The 21,789-nt window shown below is 39.7% G+C and overlaps 2 protein-coding genes across 2 annotated transcripts; both read right to left on the bottom strand.

Moving 5' to 3' along the window:
• Positions 1-20,695: 20,695 nt before the first annotated feature.
• LOC145059515 (uncharacterized) lies at positions 20,696-21,097 on the bottom strand. The gene has a single exon (XM_079007361.1). It carries the CDS (start codon positions 21,095-21,097, stop codon positions 20,696-20,698), a length of 402 nt encoding a protein of 133 aa, XP_078863487.1.
• A 51-nt stretch (positions 21,098-21,148) lies between these two features.
• LOC145059516 (uncharacterized) lies at positions 21,149-21,538 on the bottom strand. Its single transcript, XM_079007362.1, has one exon. It carries the CDS (start codon positions 21,536-21,538, stop codon positions 21,149-21,151), a length of 390 nt encoding a protein of 129 aa, XP_078863488.1.
• Positions 21,539-21,789: the final 251 nt, after the last annotated feature.

A 21,789-nucleotide genomic window follows, 5' to 3' on the forward strand; every position in this document is an offset into this window, starting at 1 on the left:
AATATCGCGAGGTCGCATCTTACTGAGATTGAAGAAAGCTTGGCGGTTACAAATTATCATAAAGGATCGATCTATTGTAGATGCCAAAATGGAAGAACCAAATCTAACTCTACGTTTATCTACAAAGTTGTTTCTGAAATGTGATGACCACCAACTAAATGATTTCTTCTATAAGAAAGTTTTTGGTAAGGAGGTCATTTGCATTTAGATGATCCCTGCGTTTATATTTTGAGTTTGATTATAGTTTACGCTGTATCTTGGACACGTTCTGTGTATGAATTTAAATTTATATTTTGATTTTGATTATGCTTTACAAAAGCGTGAAAGAGGTTCTTCTACCAATTTTAGATTCCACTTCTCAACCACCCCCACCCTTCCCCCCCCCCCCCCCTAATATTTGATGGAGTCGCTAAGTATATGATAAATTATGCACAATTGAGCTTGATTTAGCTATCGGGACATGTTTTTGGATTTGATATATGAAAACTAAGTTTGATTTTGTTGATTGAAGGCTATACATGAAATTACGATGCCCCTTTGCACAACATATTTGGATTACCAAAAATTACAAGGTGGCTGGTCAATCTATGTATGCATTCTTGTATTTACGACTACTGGTTTGATGCCATTAGAGATCATTCTAAGAGCATCCGCACTGCATAATTTAATGAGAGAGTTGAATGAGGTGGCATGCCAAATTAACATTTAATGGATTAAACTATACCATTATGTGATGTCATGTTGGCATTCAATGGATATTGAGTTCAATGATCATTGAGCTATTCAATGGAAAAAAGGAAACCTTCTAACTATTAAATATGTATTTCATTGAACTCTATTGAGAGCATACAATGCATTAAACTCCATAGAGTTTAATGGATTGCCACATCATCATTCTACAATCCATACAATTCTATTATATTTTTCTCTACAATGCATTGAATTCTATACAGTTCAATAGAATGTTATAAAATGTAATTTATAGTAAATATTTAAGAATTAAAACTTTCCTTTTTCCCATTAAAGAGTTCAATGACCATTGAACTCCAAATCCATTGAATGTCAAGGTGGCATCTTACAATGGTTGAGTTTCATCCATTGAATGACACATGGACTTGCCACCTCATTCAACTCTCCCATTGAACTCCCCATTGTGGATGCTCTGAGTTCAATGCATTGTAGAAAAATTAATGTAGAGTTGTATAGTATGTAAAATGATGATGTGTCAATCCATTAAACTCTTAAAATAATTGTTTGATTTATGACAAAATAATTGATATTTTGAATGATCTTGTTTGCTATGGTTGTTTGAATTGTCGCGTTAATTGAATCTTATAGATTAACATGAGCTAATAATTAGCCCTTCATGGGAATAATTTAGAATAGTAGAATGTAACATACCAGATTACAAACGAGATTTATCATTTAGAATAGATTAATCGATTAAAACCTTTACTTAAAATCATTAAGTGACATTCATTTGTTTATAAATCACTAGGCGAATGTCCGCGCGTTGCGCAAAAACACATATATAGTTGAAATTTTTACAAATATATGTTTTTTAAATAAAACAGTAACGTTGTTGTTAAATTTGATATAATAATTCGTATACTAAATTGACATAGTATATTGATTATTTTGAATTATACGATAATATATATACATCTATTATAACTGTATAATCTCAACTGTTTGAATGACTTCTACCCGCGAGTTACTCATTAATAAAATTAAATATAATATATGGCTTAATGTTATTTATAGTTTTTGTTATTGTTAATTAGTTTTTTAAAATTTATTTTTTTACTGTTTTGATTTCTATCATTATAATTATTTAAAACATCAGACATTGTTTTTTGATTTTAAAGGTAACAATATAATCATTTATATAAAGTTATTTTTAACTATAGTTATTGTAAGTTACTTTAAGCTACTTATTTGAAAACTTTTAACGATTATACAAATATCTTTAGAAAATATTTTAGTTAAATTGATATTATAATTTAGTTTTTGCATTTAGCTTTAAATTGATAATGGTTTGCATACAACAATATATTAAATATAATAAATTAAGTATAATATGTTAAAAGTTAAAGTCATAACTTTATAAATAGAAATAAATATATTATTTTAATATTGAAATTTAGTTTATTTATGATTATACTTTAAGTTTGATGTTTATTTAACCTTATTAACCAAATTATAATAATTATTAGAAAAACACTATAATTTATCACTTTTAACTATTTACAAAATATTATTTGAGTGGTTTAAGTTAAACTAAAATTTATATTTAAGTTGGTCATTTAATGTTATATTTAAGTTTATAATTTAAATATTTTTTACAAATTTATAGCTTTAAAATGATAATGATTTACATCCAACAATATATTAAAACTAATAAATTACGTATAATATGTAAAAAAAATTTAAAAAAAACATCACTTTATAAGTAGAAGTAAAGATATTCTTTTAATATTGAAATTTAGTTTATATATGATTACACTTTAGATTTGATATTTATTTAATCTTATTAACCAACTTATAATAATTATTAGAAAGAAATTGAAAAGTCATGAGAGTTTCAAATGAATGTGGTGAAAGAAAAAAATGCATGAGAGTTTCAAATAAATGCGGTGAAAGAAAAAAAATGTTTCATTTATAATATAGTATGATATGATAAGATTTACGAAGTTAATTACAAAATAGCGGAAACGAATATCTTCGATGTGAATGTACAGTCCCGACCGAGGTTTTCTCATAAACAACCTCCAAAACATTTATTCCACAATAGTGAGTTCCACTGTATACCGGTTATTCCACCATACATACAATGCATATATACAAAGTCCTCGAATCCAGTGTTCATATGCCAAATCTCCTATCCATATGGATACAAAATACATAATCATCATACATTTCATTTACTGGCACTCAACCACTAACTCTCAGCCACTACTACTACTAACTCTAAGTTGTTATCTACTTCCAGCTCTCAACCGTCATACAATCATCGACCTATAACCAGAACCATATCCATATTTGGGCCAATGTTAATATTAACGACCACCTCATGAATACATAATAATATGTGATCGAGAATCAGATAAATAGTCGAACAAATTATCCCACCTGAAAGAAATAAATCAAACAAGAACCATGCAATAAGGCTTTAGACCAAGAGTTCTCAGCCTATCTATTTTAAACAAGATACAACCCTTAGGGTATCTACTCAATGACTAACCAGAACTATCATTACACTAACCAATCATGACACCTAACAATATCATACAATCTACAAGCAAGACCCTACCACTCTAGCATATCATGACACCAAGTGTCCTATACTGCACATACATAACAAGGAGTTATCCTAGTCAACTAAAAGTCATGTACTCTAATAGTACATGTATCCTGTCATAAGAAGGATATACAGTGTCTCATGTGGTATAGTGAGAAGACTCAATTGAATTGCAAAACCGGAGAAACGAATCTGCACACTCTACTCTTTCAACCGATCAGGCCCATGAATCATCTAACACCAAATAAAGGTCAAACCCTTGGTCAACGAACCAAAACCTTCAAGTTTGACCCAAATTCAAACTGGTCAAAAGTCAGTGGTTAACAAAAGGCAATGGTCAAGTACGTTAATGGCCGCCATTATGCCATGGCGAGACCTTTGTCGTGTCGTTGACAAGTCCGGAAAAAATAGACGCGTTGTAGCACACCAACATGTCGTGGGCCTTCCTTAGATACACCGTGGGTTCAGTCAGAATGACTTTTCTGCTCGATTAGTGTCTAAGTCCATAACTATTTTGGTATGTACTTGACCCGATGGTGCATGGTCCTTTTGGGTTGCCTTCACCAAAGCAACTTGATAGGATGAATTATGGAGAGAGAGGATTAATTATGATTTATTAATATATTATGAGAATAATATATTAAAGGAGAAATCATATTGTTTAATTAATATCAGTCAAGAATTAATTTTGTGGCTAAAATACATTAATTAAATAAAGGGGACTAGTACTGTCAACTGTGTGATAGTTGGATATTGGGCTAATGGACTCCATATTAGAGGAGTGGACGAAATCTATGGGGAAACCAATTAGAAATCGTCCAAGGCCTCTAAGGAGGGAGTCCATGGGCTGCTTAGGGCCTACGCAGTCAAATTATGGTTTCCTTGTTAGATAACCCTAATAGCCTCACTATTTAAGAACCCCTAGGGCACCAAAAAAACGTGGCTAAGAGTTTCCTTAGGGTTTCTAGACGTTTTTGGGTACATCTCATCTTCTCCTTATTCATCCTTTTGCTCTTGGTGTTTGTGAGCCATTAGAGGAGTAACACTTGTGACTCTAAGCTTTCTGAATCCATTACAAGGAGGATTTGAGATTGTTATTGCTGCATAACAATTAAGGTAAGATATAAATCCTATTCTTATGTTAATATCGTTTTTCATATGCTAGATATAGGGTTTAAAGTCTTGGATGAATGCATGTACAATAAAGAAACCTAGATCCAAGCATTAGCGTTTGCATGAGCACATAAGATGTTCTTATGGCCAAAACCCATCATTTTCTTCATTAAGAGCATAATACTTATAGATCAAGCCTTATAACTTCATATATGGTTCTTCTTAATCACTTAATGGATAAAGTTTCAAACTTTATCCAATTAGACATCACCGCCAATCAAGATCCTATACCCTAAGTCCAGTAAGCTCTATAAAGGCTACATATTTGTACATGGATTCTAGGGAACCTAAGCATGGTCCCTTTTCTAAATCAATAGAAGTCCAAAAACCATAAAAGAGCGATATCAAACTATAGAGTTACTCAACTCCAAGAGCATCTATAAAAGGAACCAAAACCATCCACAATGAGCACAAACTTAGATCTAGAAGAATAAGGATCAAGGTATCAACTTTATAGCTCAATGACTCATAAATTTGAAGTAGATGATGGATTTAAGCTAGCTCTTTACTCCCTTGAACCAATATTGGGCCCCTTCTCCCTTATGCTTCACAAAGCCAAAAGAACAAGATCAAAACTAAGAAAACAAGCTCACAACCATGTATGGAGGATAGAGTTTTAAATTGGGAGGATGAAGGCTGAAGAGAATGACCTAAACCTAGATTTAATGCCTTTAAATACGTGAGAAAACCTAAACTTCATGGGCTTGGGCTGCGGCGTTCACCACACCTTGGTGACCAGTCAAGCGTGCTCCTCATTTAAGTGGCGTGGTCACGCCATGGTAAACACCTACCATGTTGTGGCACTAGATATTTCCTAAAACCTTATCTTCAAAATCCCTGATCCTTCAACTGATCAAATAGGGAAAAAAGGGTGTTACAACTCTTCCCCACTTAAATTAGATTTTGTCCTTGAAATCTATCCGTACAAATTACTCCTTAAACAAGCTTCGAACCCCTTTTAGGTTTTCCAAACCCACTCCTTTTTTAGAAAGCCGTCATATCTCCTTTACCAAGTTTTGTGATTATGAATCATAAGGTCTCCACGAGCAAGCGCAAAATCCATTCATGGGCAAACAACTTCTAATTGAATTCCATCGACTACAACCCTGGAAGGAAACACTAAACATACGGCCACCTTTAATGATAAATGTCAATCCAATACTTAACAAGAAACATGCAACCCGAAGATAAGGTTGTGAACCTGTCACAACTAACAAAAAACCTCGAGAGGAACCAATTCCCTCATTAAGTTTGAAGAATCCAAAATAATTGAATTCCTAGCATACCAGGCTATCCCACGCAACAAACATGATGGCCAATCGCTCGCCGACGCAATCAATTCCAGATACCTCGACCTCATTCCTCTTACCGATAAACTAGATAACAGGATCCACGGCCAACCATCGTTTGCTGACATATTTATATACAAATGCAAGAAAAATCCCCAAAATGATTAACCAAACAACAAGGTCTAAGGTAATCTACACATCCACTTGGATCTAACAACCCTCTCATCTAATCATAAAATTAACCATACATAATAGTAATGAGTATGTTTCAACCCAACGACCTATTTCAGCAAACGGTTCTATTTCAATCCAACGGCCCCCACCCAACGGGTTTATTTCAACCCATGTGAATGTCAGGATCCACCCATAGTCTTATAGTTACTTCCATTGCTATAGTCCACTTGTTGTGAAATCCCATATTTTTCATAACAAAAAAAACCTTTTCTTTACGCTTTAAAAATCATAATATCTTTATTTGTAGAATTTATTAGTACAACAAAATATTTTGCAGAAACTGTTTCGTGTTGTTAAAAAAAAATCTTTGAGTAAAGACCTAACAGTCATGAGCACTATTTTATATTGTCTCTTAATCAATCGACATCTTAATTAAGTTCCATCAGCTTTAACCATGTTACATGTGTTGTATATAATTTTAATGGGTGAAGTTGGGAAACCTGGTAAGCCACATAGGGTTTTCAATCCCACAATATTATTATAATAATAATTTATAATTATTAAACCTGTAAAACCAACTATTACCGAACAATATAAATATATCCCTTAACTTAGATATCTATAAAACTATACACCCATACACACCCACTACAACTGATTCTCACAATTCCTAGTCCATGATTATCATGTAGAATCAACTTGTCTAGTGAATCGTTTGAAGCAATGGTTTAACTACACAACTGGGGGTTTCCTTGGCCGACTAAGTCATAAGGGCAATTTATGCCATCAAAGTATTTAATGAATATGATACTCATTTCATCTACATTTATGGGTTATAAGTCCACACTAGCAACGTAATTCACAAGACTGTCTAGAATGATCAAGTGTTGTCATCTTACTTCGAGAGATGACAAGACATGCCATATCATTTTCCAGACATAACATGGTTAAAAATCATAATATCTTTATTTGCAGAAAAGGTTAATACAATAAAACTTTTGCAGAAACTGTTTTGTTTTGTTAAGAAAAATTAAGTAAAGACCTAACAGTCATGAGCACTATTGTATGTTGTCTCTTAATCACTCGACATCTTAATTAAGTTCCAACAACTTTAACCATGTTACATGTGATGCATATAATTTGAATGGGTGAAGTTGGGAAACCTAGTGAGACACGTAGAGTTTTCAATCCTACAATATTATTATTATAATAATTTATAATTATTAAACCTACAAAACCAACTATTATCGAACAATAAAAATATATTCCTTCACTTAGATATCTATAAAACTGTACACCCATACACACCCATCACAACTGATTCTCACAATTCCTAGTCCATGATTATCATGAAGAATCAACTTGTCTAATGAATCGTTTGGAGCAATGGTTTGACTACACAGCTAGGGGTTTCCTTTGCCGATTAAGTCATAAAGGTAATTTATGCCATCAAAGTATTTGATGAATATGATACCCATTTCATCTACATTTGTGGGTTATAAGTCCACACTAGCAATGTAATTCACAAGACTGTATAGAATGATCAAGTTTTGTCATCTTACTTCGAGATATGACATGACATACCATTTCATTTTCCTGATCGTACCTACCATACCTGGCTATCTAAAGGAATAATGTATCATACTCTGGTATGTAATCCATACATCGACGCATGATAGTGTCAAAGAACAAATTTCTACTCTCTGTTCCTATCACACCCACCCTTAATATGATGTTACCCAATATCCAAACTTAATTGAACTTAGCATCACCATTAATTCCTATTGTATAACAACACAAGATTACAATGTATGCTTTCAATGGGCCCACACTACCTTCCACACTTATCCATACTCACTCCAAGGATTGTTCCAAGAATCCTAAGTTGATTCACATCTTTCCACTAAACCCATGGCACACATGCATACGTCTAATGATGCAACCTTGCTCTTGCTTTATCCGCGAACTTCTCTCGATAATCTAGCTATCATTGCAAGATCACAAAGAACAGAGGATGTCAGCTGCTTTCCGGGAGGAGCTCCCGGAAGAACGCTTCGATGGTCAAGTTAGAGGGTATTTTAGGGTTTGTTTGTATTCTCTCTAGAAATCTTGGAGAAATTACCTCGCAGGTCTCTAGCGCTCCTGACTGAGCCGTACCAGACAGAATCGCTTTAGGGGAGACAAGACCAGAGGCGCTGATTGGAGGGTCGTGCGCCTTCAACCACTAGAGTGCTCTCATTGGCTCGGACGGTAATGCTCTGATCCTCCTGCTTGTCACCTGACCGTATCTTTTGTCTTGGAGCCAGGAGCACCTCTTGGCGGGCGCGAGCCTTCCGCCTGTGTGCTTCGCTCCCGGGGACGCCAACGGGCGCTAAGCCTGCTGGGCTGAGCCTAGTTGGAGTGCTCGACTCTTGGGCTAGACGTGGTTCTGCTGTGCTGCCCTAGGCACACCATCAAGTCCCCCGGTCCAGTAGTCGTAGCGTTGCAGCGCTAGTTGCGGCGGTCTGGGCTTAACTAACTGACGCATGTCGGTTTTTCTTTATCTGCCACTCCATCCTTAATGGCGACGTGACTGCGCGTGATGACTGGCAGTTACGTCACTGTGCCAGACATTTAAATGTCCCGCCTCTTCCACTTCCTCATAAGGGCATTTGCACGGTTTCTCTTGCCTCATTTGTTCCTCCTTTTCCTGTATTTTCATTCATGTCAAACCTTCCCGGAATCATTCCATCCACCGCCGAGTATCGCCAGTTGGAAATCACTTATGGTTTGTCTTCCTTGGAGGGTGTGGAGTTTCCCTCTCCTGGCTCTAGCATCTTTTCCACTCCCCCTGGTAAGATTGGAGCTTACCTGAAAACCCTAGATGTTGGTATACGCTTTCCTCTAACGGATTTTCAGGAGGAGGTCCTCCAGAAAGATGGTTGCAGCCTTCAGATGTTGACTCCCAACGCAGTTAACAAAGTAGTCACGTTTGAAATGATCTGCAGGGCCAACGGGTACCTTCCGGATTACTTTGTCTTCAAGTTTTTCTTCCGATTCTGTGTTACCGAAGATAAATGCACCTTCTCGGTCCGGTGAGGGGGACACGCCTTAGTCCCCGATGGGCGTACCCCCAAAAACTAGCCGGATAAATGGTTGTGGGTGAATCAGGAGCTGGTTGGGAGTGGTCGCTATCGTGCCAATGTTTTTGCCGATACCATCCTTAAACTCTTCCCCCACAACCAGGGTGTCGCCGACTACTTGAAGAGTGTGCAGGTTGTAACGCCTGTGTTTCCGGGCTTGCCATTTGTAGCAATATAATAGTCTAAGTTAACCTCTGTAACCCGTTTTGAAATAATAAAGATTGTATTATTTGAGTATTATGTGTTTTGTGCTTAATTGCTTAATTATGTGGTTTGATTAATTAAGAATAAAAATAAGCGTCAAAATTTAAGTGTAAAATAAACTTAATATCTTTGATCTATGTTGTAGTAGTTGAAACGAGGTTTCCGAATATATATAGAACGCCCAAATCTGACTTCGTATGAGGAAGTTATGATTTATCGAAGTTCCGGCTTAGCGGTGTGCAGCCCGAAATACTCGATTTGAGATCGAGCGGTTTTTAGCCGAAGCAATCTAAACGAGGATCGAAGGTCTCGTTGTTGGTATCAAAGCGATAAAAAGTTAGGCGAGAACGGACGTCAAACGAAGAAGTTATGAATTTATAACGAAGTTTTTCTGTTGCGGCCTATTAAAAATAAATAATAAAAATAAATTCGAAATTAGCCGACGGAGTCTAAACGAAAGTTGTAGAGCGTAGTCTCATCTTCGCGTGGATATAAAGAACGTCGAAAACGGAGTTCGTATGAAGAAGTTATGAATTTCCGAAGTTTATTAATCATTTTGTATTTAAATTTAAATCAAAATTCGGAAGCATTATCCGAAGGAGTCACCGATCTGATCCGAGGTACGCCCCGCGTACTCCGAGGGATGTCGACACTTGCACTCGAGCACTTCGGATACGTAAGCAATGACGTTTTGGGCAGTACGCCCCGCGTACTCCGAGGCTCCAGCCTCCTATAAATAGGATGCGAGGGTTCCGGGTATTTTTGCCAATTCCCTCTCATTTTCGTGTCGAAGCTCTGCATTTTTACCCCCGAAGCTACCACGAAGCCCCGGTATCATACTCTAGCCCCGAGGCAAGTCCCGAGATCCCGAAGATACCGAGAAGTGCGGTTCCCGAGTCGAAGCTCTGCCCGCGAGAAGTTCGATTTTCGAGGAGATTTTCCAGATCTGCTGAGGAATACTACTTTTATAAGCCGTAGTGCTGTCCGATCATCTTCTGATCAAGTGAGTGTGTAGTTATTTTCTTTCTAATACAATAATACGAAGTATTTTATATAAAATACGTGCTATGTGTATATATTTGGTTGTGTTATGTGTGAATGAGTATTCACTCTCTTCTATCTTATAGATCTGCTTATTTCTTTATGAGATATGTGTTATGTGTGTTGTGCCTCATCTGTTATGTGATATATGTGTTGATTAAAGCATGCTATACAGGTTTTCTTTAAACTATGTATACAAATGTATATTTTTATCTACTAATATGTTGGGTAGAACATGGGTAGACAGTTGGTGTGTAATAAACAGATGAGAGGCCTCGTTGTTGTTTGATTGAGTCATCTAGCGGAGTTTAGATGACGACCACTGGCTATTCTAGACAGTCTTGTGGAAACATTAGCAGGTTCGCCACCTGTAGGTGTTAATGAACTTGGGTGTTCATTCGCTGTACTCCATCCCCCTCATGGTTGCCTTATTTGACTTATATTGCTGAGGTACCCCCGAAGCATGTGTTGTCGCCCCGATGAAATATTCTTAGACTAGGTCCCTTATGTTAGTTGTTTTAGGGACATTAAAGTGAGAATAACGGGAATGGGTAATTGGGTTATTGTTGGTTGGTGAAAATTAAATATGATATTTATTGTGGGTTGAAAACCCTATATGCTCACCAGGCTCCCAAGCCTGACCCACTCAGTTTTAAATTGTATTACAGGTAGTGGCGGAAGGGCATGAGATGGATGAACCATCAAGTTGTTTTGTTTACAAGTCTGCATATGTTTATATTTGTTATATGACTTGTAATGTATTCGTTTATGCTTATTGGTCTGTATCAGAACATGACACCCCGAGTTTTGATTATAATGAAAATACATTTCTTTTATGAAATGCTTCGGTAAACAATGTTTTATCATGTTTTGTTTTTGGGAACAAATTCCGCAACTCTTTCAAATCAAAAGGATTTACTCTGAAAATATTTAAAAGCATAAATGAAAATCGGTCTTTTCTGGCCGAGATTTTGGGGATGTCACAGTTGGTATCAGAGCATTAGTTTAAGCGAACTAGGAATTTGTTGGATTTCTAGACTTTAACTTAGAATGCTAAGTGAAATTTTGAGATGTGTGTCTGTTGTGATTTAGACACGAGCACTAGTTTATTTTAGGAAAGTTGCCTAAAATGATTTATGTGCTAAATGTTATATGTTGCCATATATGATATTATTTGTTCGGATCTATGGTCTGTTGCCGACCGGATCTAGAAACCTTATGTGTGTAGGATTCTAAGCGTACGTCAACGATATTAGAACTAGCATGTAAACGTTTCGGAGTGATAAGGATGATTTGAATATCTATCGTGATTGAGGATCTAATTTCACCTTATTCGGTGTGTAGATCAAAATGGTGAGAACAAGAAGTGGAGTTGGAAATGCTGACGAAAACAGGAATCAACCACCAATGATTGAGCCAATGCCTGTCGTAGCAGCAGCACCTGAGCCAATAACCATGGCTGGTGTGCAATTGATGATTCAGACGATGTTGGATCGTCAGATGGATGAAACTAGACGGTTGCTTCAGCAAAATCGTGAAGAACTGTCGATTCGTGTGGAAGAGCCTGAATTAAATGAAGGGCACTCAGAAGGAGGAAACTTCAGTGGGTCTGTTGGTCCAGCCAACCCACCGATAGTTAGGCAAGATAACCATGAAGGAAGGAATGATGGAATGGGATGCAAGTACAAGGACTTTTTGACTTGCAAACCATCGACCTTCAATGGAAAGGAGGATCCGATTGGGGTTATGGATTCGATCTCCGAAATGGAGCTAGCCTTCATGACTTGTGGCTGCAGAGGTAAATTGCAGACTATCTATGCCGTGCGTCAATTCCGAGGTGGAGCCGTTCGTTGGTGGAACACTCTAGGGAAGACTTTAAGCCCTAATGAGCCACTGCAATTGTCATGGGCAGAGTTCTTGGTGCAGTTCAAGCACAAGTTCTGCTCGGCTCAAAATCTGTTGGAGTTGGAGAATAAGTTTTTGACATTGACGAAGGGTAGCATGTCAGTGGATGAGTACACCAATAACTTCACCGATAAGATGGAGTTTTCCTTGCGTATCGTTCCAGACGAGTTGAAAAAGGTGGATCGGTATGCGAAGGGACTTCCATGGGAGTACGAGGTGCCAGTACGTCAGGCACTTACTCTAGAGGCTGCTATCTGGGCTGCCAAGTCTGTTGAGAACATGATAAAGGGAAGAACCACCGTCAAGGTTGAGGTTGGTGAGAAAAGAAAGTTTGAAGGAACATCTGGTTCCAGTAAGAAGAGCAAATTTTTGAAATCTGATTCGAAAAAGTTTGGAGGAAAAGGAGGCGAGGCGAAGTGGTGTGATAAGTGTAAGAAAAAGCACTTTGGGAAATGTAGCGAGGATGTGACCTGCTACAAGTGTGGAAAGGTTGGACATTTTGCCAATGAATGTCCGAACAACAAAAGGATGTGTTTTGGGTGTAATGAAGAGGGGCATATTTTGAAAGACTGTCCAAAGAAGAAGGAGGAAGCTAGGCCCAACATTCCACCAAAGCCGAAGGCGAGAGGCTTCCAGATGACACTTGAGGTTGCGAAGGATGAAGCTGATATCGTTTCAGGTACCTTTCTCGTAAACGAATTACCTGCTCATATATTGTTTGATTCTGGAGCCAACTACTCCTTTATTTCGCATGAGTTTGGTAGAAAGCTAGCTTTGCCTATTGATAGACTAGATAATGCTTTATTAGTCGAAGTAGCTAGTGGCAAGTTTGTACCTGTTAGCCATCGTATGAAAAACGTCTTGATCGACCTTAATGGGAATAAGTTTCACGAGGCGTTATTGCCTATCGAACTTAATGGTTTCGACATCGTCTTGGGAATGGATTGGCTTAGCGCCAATGATGCCGAAATTTTATGCAAGAAAAAGATAGTTAAAGTAAACCCGCCTGGAAAAGATTCGTTTATGGTGTATGGGGACAAACGGCGAGTGAATTCTGGGATCATTTCTTTAATGAAAGCCATAAAATGTTTGACCAAAGGATGTACATCATATTTAGCATTTGTGATTGATGCTAAGAAGGAAAAGAAGGTGATGCAGAGCATTCAAGTGGTGTGTGATTTTCCGGAAGTGTTCCCCGAGGATCTTCCTGGATTACCACCTGATAGACAAGTGGAGTTCAGAATAGACTTGTTACCAGAAACCACGCCAATAGCAAAAGCACCTTATCGATTAGCACCGACGGAGATGAAGGAGCTGATGATGCAACTTCAGGAGTTATTGGACAAAGGTTTCATTAGACCTAGTTCATCACCCTGGGGAGCTCCGGTGTTATTTGTAAAGAAGAAAGATGGAAGCATGAGAATGTGCATTGATTACAGAGAGCTGAACAAGGCAACAATAAAGAATAGATATCCGTTGCCGAGGATTGATGACCTGTTTGATCAATTGCAAGGTTCGAGCTATTTCTCGAAGATCGATCTTAGGTCAGGATATCATCAGCTAAAAGTAAGAGAGCAAGATATCGAGAAGACTGCATTCAGAACTAGATATGGACACTACAAGTTCTTGGTTATGTCGTTTGGACTAACCAATGCTCCAGCAGCATTCATGGATTTGATGAATAGGGTTTGTAATCCTTTCCTTGATAAATCCGTGATAGTGTTCATAGACGACATTCTGATCTACTCGAAAAGCCAGGAGGAGCATGACAGACACTTGCGAGAAGTGTTAGAAGTTTTGAAGAAGGAGAAGCTTTATGCAAAGTTCTCCAAATGTGATTTTTGGATTCGTGAAGTCCAATTCTTGGGTCACGTGGTCAACCAAGAAGGGGTAATGGTTGATCCAGCGAAGATTGAAGCTGTGATGAAGTGGGAACAACCGAAAAGTCCCACGGAGATTCGAAGCTTTTTGGGATTAGCCGGATATTACCGCAGGTTTATCCAAGGCTTTTCTTCGATTGCTACTCCATTGACAGCTTTGACCCACAAAGGAGCTACTTATGCTTGGAGTGAGAAGCATAAAGAAGCATTCGAGAAGTTAAAGAAGAAGCTATGCGAGGCACCGATACTTTCTCTACCCGATGGAGTTGAAGACTTCGCTGTTTATAGCGATGCGTCTGGTGTTGGATTGGGTTGTGTTTTGACCCAAAGAGAAAAGGTGATAGCATATGCGTCTCGACAGCTGAAAGAGCATGAAAAGAATTACCCGACTCATGATTTGGAGTTGGCAGCGGTAGTTTTCGCTCTAAAAATATGGAGGCATTACCTCTATGGCATGAAGTGCAAACTTTTCACTAATAATAAGAGTCTCCAATACCTCTTTAATCAGAAAGAATTGAATATGAGGCAACGACGCTGGCTAGAATTACTTAAAGACTACGACTGCGAGATACTTTACCACCCCGGTAAAGCTAATGTTGTTGCTGATGCTCTCAGTCGGAAAGTCAATCTTGAAAGGAAGAGGCCAAGAGCGTTGAGAATTAAAGTTGTCTCGACTATTGTGGAAAGTATAAAGAAAGCTCAAGAGGAAGCTTCTGAGAAAAATGACCGAAAGGCGGAACGTTTGGGTAAAACGTTGGTGTTTGGTACTAACGGTCATGGACTGAAGGTATTCCAAGATCGTATTTGGGTACCTAAGTCAGGAGGAATTAGGGATCTTCTGATGGAAGAAGCTCACAAAACCATGTACTCAATTCATCCGGGTAGCACTAAAATGTATAGGGACCTAAAACCCTACTACTGGTGGCCGACGATGAAGCTTGATGTTGCAAAGTATGTGGCCGAGTGTGCGACTTGTGCGAGAGTCAAGACACAACATCAGAAACCTTACGGGAGTTTAGAACCATTGCCTGTGCCTATGGGTAAGTGGGAAGACATTGCTATGGATTTTGTCACTAAACTGCCCAGAACAAAGAATGGTCACGACATGATTTGGGTGGTCGTTGATCGATTCACTAAGAGTGCGCATTTCATAGCGGCCAGGGAGAAATGGTCTATGGAGAAGCTTGCGAATTCTTACGTGAAGGAAATTGTGAGGCTTCACGGTGTTCCGTTAACGATTGTATCGGATCGTGATAGCCGTTTCACCTCAAGGTTTTGGAAAAGTCTACAAGAGGAATTGGGTACCAAGTTATGTTTAAGCACAGCTTACCATCCGCAGACTGATGGTCAGAGTGAAAGAACAATACAAACACTTGAAGATATGCTGAGAGCATGTACCTTGGAATTCCTAGGTAATTGGGATGAACATTTACCGTTGGTAGAATTTTCCTATAATAATAGTTTTCACTCGAGCATTAAGATGGCACCTTATCAAGCTTTGTATGGACAGAAGTGTCGTACGCCGTCTTGTTGGCTTGAGGCTGGGGAAAAGCAGTTTATGGGACCAGAGTTGGTTCATCAAACTGCTGAAAACTTGAAAATAATTAGGGAAAGAATGTTAGCAGCTCAAGATCGTCAAAAGAGCTATGCTGACAAGAAGCGAAGACCGATGACTTTTGAGGTTGGAGATTCGGTTTTGCTTAAAGTCTCGCCGTGGAAGGGACTTATAAGATTTGGTAAAAGGGGAAAGTTGAGTCCAAGGTTTATTGGACCGTTTAAAGTCCTTCAGAGGATTGGGAATCAAGCTTACAAGCTCGAATTACCCGAAGAACTGAATGGAATTCACAACACTTTTCATGTGTGTTATTTGAGGAAGTTCACGGGAGAAGTTCCCGATATAATTCCAATTTCTGAATTGAGAATTGATGAGAACAAAAGGTTGATTGAAGAACCAGAGGCAATTGTTGACCGAAAGACTAAGAAGTTGCGACGCAAAATGGTTGGGTTAGTGCTTGTCCGATGGAAACACACGAATGGGCCGAATCTCACCTGGGAGACGGAGAGTGACATGTTGAGTCGCTATCCGCATTTGTTTGTCGATGTGTGATTCTGGGGACGGAATCATTCTAAGGTGGAGAGAATTGTAACGCCTATGTTTCCAGGCTTGCCATTTGTAGCAATATAATAGTCTAAGTTAACCTCTGTAACCCGTTTTGAAATAATAAAGATTGTATTATTTGAGTATTATGTGTTTTGTGCTTAATTGCTTAATTATGTGGTTTGATTAATTAAGAATAAAAATAAGCGTCAAAATTTAAGTGTAAAATAAACTTAATATCTTTGATCTATGTTGTAGTAGTTGAAACGAGGTTTCCGAATATATATAGAACGCCCAAATCTGACTTCGTATGAGGAAGTTATGATTTATCGAAGTTCCGGCTTAGCGGTGTGCAGCCCGAAATACTCGATTTGAGATTGAGCGGTTTTTATCCGAAGCAATCTAAACGAGGATCGAAGGTCTCGTTGTTGGTATCAAAGCGATAAAAAGTTAGGCGAGAACGGACGTCAAACGAAGAAGTTATGAATTTATAACGAAGTTTTTCTGTCGCGGCCTATTAAAAATAAATAATAAAAATAAATTTGAAATTAGCCGACGGAGTCTAAACGAAAGTTGTAGAGCGTAGTCTCACCTTCGCGTGGATATAAAGAACGTCGAAAACGGAGTTCGTATGAAGAAGTTATGAATTTCCGAAGTTTATTAATCATTTTGTATTTAAATTTAAATCAAAATTCGGAAGCATTATCCGAAGGATTCACCGATCTGATCTGAGGTACGCCCCGCGTACTCGAGTACGCCCCGCGTACTCCGAGGGATGTCGACACTCGCACTCGAGCACTTTGGATACGTAAGCAATGACGTTTTGGGCAGTACGCCCCGCGTAACGCAGTACGCCCCGCGTACTCCGAGGCTCCAGCCTCCTATAAATAGGATGCGAGGGTTCCGGGTATTTTTGCCAATTCCCTCTCATTTTCATGTCGAAGCTCTGCATTTTTACCCCCGAAGCTACCCCGAAGCCCCGGTATCATACTCTAGCCCCGAGGCAAGTCCCGAGATCCCGAAGATCCCGAGAAGTGCGGTTCCCGAGTCGAAGCTCTGCCCGCGAGAAGTTCGATTTTCGAGGAGATCTTCCAGATCTGCTGAGGAATACTACTTTTATAAGCCGTAGTGCTGTCCGATCATCTTCTGATCAAGTGAGTGTGTAGTTATTTTCTTTCTAATACAATAATACGAAGTATTTTATATAAAATACGTGCTATGTGTATATATTTGGTTGTGTTATGTGTGAATGAGTATTCACTCTCTTCTATCTTATAGATCTGCTTATTTCTTTATGAGATATGTGTTATGTGTGTTGTGCCTCATCTGTTATGTGATATATGTGTTGATTAAAGCATGCTATACAGGTTTTCTTTAAACTATGTATACAAATGTATATTTTTATCTACTAATATGTTGGGTAGAACATGGGTAGACAGTTGGTGTGTAATAAACAGATGAGAGGCCTCGTTGTTGTTTGATTGAGTCATCTAGCGGAGTTTAGATGACGACCACTGGCTATTCTAGACAGTCTTGTGGAAACATTAGCAGGTTCGCCACCTGTAGGTGTTAATGAACTTGGGTGTTCATTCGCTGTACTCCATCCCCCTCATGGTTGCCTTATTTGACTTATATTGCTGTGGTACCCCCGAAGCATGTGTTGTCGCCCCGATGAAATATTCTTAGACTAGGTCCCTTATGTTAGTTGTTTTAGGGACATTAAAGTGAGAATAACGGGAATGGGTAATTGGGTTATTGTTGGTTGGTGAAAATTAAATATGATATTTATTGTGGGTTGAAAACCCTATATGCTCACCAGGCTCCCAAGCCTGACCCACTCAGTTTTAAATTGTATTACAGGTAGTGGCGGAAGGGCATGAGATGGATGAACCATCAAGTTGTTTTGTTTACAAGTCTGCATATGTTTATATTTGTTATATGACTTGTAATGTATTCGTTTATGCTTATTGGTCTGTATCAGAACATGACACCCCGAGTTTTGATTATAATGAAAATACATTTCTTTTATGAAATGCTTCGGTAAACAATGTTTTATCATGTTTTGTTTTTGGGAACAAATTCCGCAACTCTTTCAAATCAAAAGGATTTACTCTGAAAATATTTAAAAGCATAAATGAAAATCGGTCTTTTCTGGCCGAGATTTTGGGGATGTCACATAGGTATCCGCTAAAGATTACTCTGAGGCCCTTCTTTCTGGGGTAGGGATGAGCCCCTCTTGGAGGCGGCGTGACAAAATGGCGGTGTTCTTCTCTGTCGTTGATGGTGAGTGTTGTATCCCTTTGTTCTTTTTTGTCCCCTTATTGCTCCTTTGTTATTTATATTTCCGTTCTGCTTTCCCTAAGTGCTAAGTCTTCTCTGTCCATGGATGAGGTGCTGCGAAAACGTTATCGAGGCAAGTTGGAGTTTCGCGAGGTGGATTTGGTCGATCGGCTTCCTCCACCTCGCCGGATGGATCAGCTTGCTCTAACCACTTCCCTTCCCGTTCCTCCGACAAGTTCATCGGCGTCCAAGGAGAATCCGTTGCATGCTCTCCCCATTTCTGCTGTCATGACCCTGGGTGGCATTCCTTCCTCCTCCATGGAGGATAGTGAGGACAGCAAGGAGGGGATCATCGCTGATGTCCGGCGGATGCAGGCGAAACGAAAAGTTGTACAAGCCATGGGTGAGCCAGTTACTGGCGCGCCCACTGTTACCAAGCGTATACATACTAGGCGCAACTTTTCTCGCCTGCTGAGTTCTATGAGTTCCACACCAACTGGTGTGGTACTTATCCCTGATGACGATGCGCAACAGTCCGAAGGGATCGACAGGGCGACTGAACAGCCCGTTATTTCAGACTTCTCTTCTATTCCTTCTCCAAGTGTTCCGTTTGTTCCTTCAAAGCTTTCCCCAACAAAAGGTTTTGGTGTCCCAGGACAAGCTGCAATCTCCAAGGGTGGTGGTTCTGGAGATGGTGTTTCTGAGTCTACTGTTTTTATTCCGCCTTGGGATCTTCGCAATGACTCTCGTCTCTCTGTGCGCGCCAATGCTTTGGAATTTTCGCAACATGCCTTTCCTCCGGCTGCAGTTGGAGATATGGAGGCGATGGGTAACCTCGCCCTTGCTTACAATGTGGCCTACGCTGCCGTTCAGGCCATGTTTTATCTTGTTGCAGGTTCCCGACGCATCCATACTCTTGGCGAGATGGAGACCGCGCATGCCGCCTGTGGATCGTGTGTGGCAAGCCTGGAGCGTCGTCTTATCGAGATTGGTGATGATCTTCGTGTATCTGTGAAGAAGTGCGAGTTGTTAGCGTCTAAGAAAAACGTCCTTGATGAAGCCAGAGCCGCGTTGGAGGCCAAGGTTGACTCCCTCACATAGATGAATGAGGGTTTGATGATTCAGGTGGAGAGTCTTGAGCATGATGCCGCTGATCATGAAAAGCTTGTGTCGTCGCTTCAGTCGGAAATGGATGCTTCTCGTCGAGACCTGGATTGGCTAGTGCATGTTGGTGTTATTCGTATTGTTGATAAGTTGATTGATCATCCCGATTTTACCAATGCCATAAGCCTCATCCGCCATGCTGCATTTGTGGCTAGGGTTGAGTCTCTTCAGAAGGCTTCTGCTGGTGTTGGTGGTGGAGGGGGTAGTTGCTGGTGCTTCTTTGGTTGGTCATGCGGTTAGTGTAAACGATGCTTTTTTGTCTTTTGTCAGTATGGATCATGCATCTCTGTTGGGTTTGGGGGAGTTAGGTATTGAGGGTCTTCGGGAGTTGTGTTCTTTTGTTGGTTCTGAGGGTACCCCAGAAAGTGTGGTGGGTCAGGAGATTGTGCCGGTAGTTAAAGTTGATGCGGGGGAAAATGTTAAGGATGGTGAGGCTGGTGGTGAAGGTGATCGCGGTATTGGAGCAGGCATTGGTGATGGTAATGTTGATGAAGTGGATGTGGGTGATGGAAAGGATGTTGGGGAGGGTGCCCCGACATCATGTGCTACCCCTCCTGGGGTGTGAAAATTTCTCTGCTTAGTTGGTATAGGTTTTGATGTTTTGACTTGTGTAATGTTTGGACTTTCTTTTCTAACAACAATGTTTTATTTTCCTGGGTGCGTATTTTGTATGCTCTAAGCATTATCTTTTTTTTCCCTGCTCGCTTTGCTTATTGTTTTGCTTGCTTGTTTATTATACATTACTTAGGAGATACAACACTCTGATGTGCTAGGCATTTCATTTTGCCCATGCTATCGTTGACACACTAAGTGTCGGTATTGGGCGCTCTTATCACCCAACGATCGAGCTTTGCACGTGAACATTCAATCGTTATAAATTAATACACTAAGTATCAAAGATCAGCAATTGCATTATCATTCTACATTGACTGCGGATTTTTAAATACACTAAGTATTAAACTCATGTCACTAAGCATGGACATATGTACCCTAAGTACTTGGGATGTGCTACACTAAGCAGCACATCGGTTAGTTGGGATTGCGCCTCTTTCCCTCTTTCTTGTTTAAAATAAATACTTCTTCAAGTTCCTAGCATTCCACGTTCTTGGAATCTGCTTTCCTTCCATTGTTTCTAACACATATGCGCCATTCTTGTTTGCCTCTGTGACTCTATAAGGGCCTTCCCATGTTGGGCCCAACTTGCCTTGGGGTTGGGCTCGACTTGCCTCATTTTTCCTTAAAACGTATTCACCAACTCTGAACGCTTTTTCTTTTACTCTTTGATTGTAGTACCTTTCTGTTGCATGCTTGTATACAGCTTGGCGCATTCCAGATTTTTCACGCTTTTCCTCTAGGATATCCAGGTTTATCCTTAAGTCTTGTGCGTTGCTTTCCTCATCCTTGTTGGCCACCCTTAGTGTGTTCACTGCCACCTCCATGGGAAGCATGGCTTCTGTCCCGTACATCAGACTGAAGGGGGTTTCCTTCGTGCTTGTTTGTGGTGTAGTTCTGTACGACTACAACACCATCGGTATCTCCTCGGACCAATTCCCTTTTGCTTTGCCCAGCCTCTTCTTGATTCCATTCACAATGGTTCGATGGGATACCTCTGTCTTTCCGTTCGCTTGCGGGTGTGCTACCGATGTGAAACGTTGGCTTATCCCTTTGGTGGTGCACCACTCTCTGAACGGGTTCTCAGCAAACTGTAGGCCGTTATCATTGACAAGAACTTTAGGCGTCCCAAATCTTGTCATGATGTTTTTCCATACGAATTTTATCATGTGCCTCCCCGATATGCACGCCAGTGGCTCGCTTCGATCCATTTTGTGAAGTAGTCCACGACCACCACCATATACTTTAGCTCTCCTGACGCTTCTGGGAATGGACCTACTATATCTATGCCCCATTGGTAGAATGGTCACGTGCTGGATATGTTATGCAGTGGTACCGGGGGGTTCCCTTGGACTGGAGCGTAAGACTGACACTCCCCACATTTCCTGGTCATTTCTATCGCATCTTGCGATATCGTCGGCCAGTACACCCCCATTCGCAACACCTTTCCCGTTAAAGCCCGTGCCCCTTCGTGTGCACCTACTTGGCCTGAGTGTGCTTCATGTAACATCTCTCTCCCTTTGGCTTGGTCCACACACTTTAGCCA

The sequence above is a fragment of the Lactuca serriola genome, chromosome 6, assembly GCF_051521515.1.
Source record: "Lactuca serriola cultivar US96UC23 chromosome 6, Lser_US96UC23_V15, whole genome shotgun sequence".
In the NCBI taxonomy this organism is placed as follows: Eukaryota; Viridiplantae; Streptophyta; class Magnoliopsida; order Asterales; family Asteraceae; genus Lactuca; species Lactuca serriola.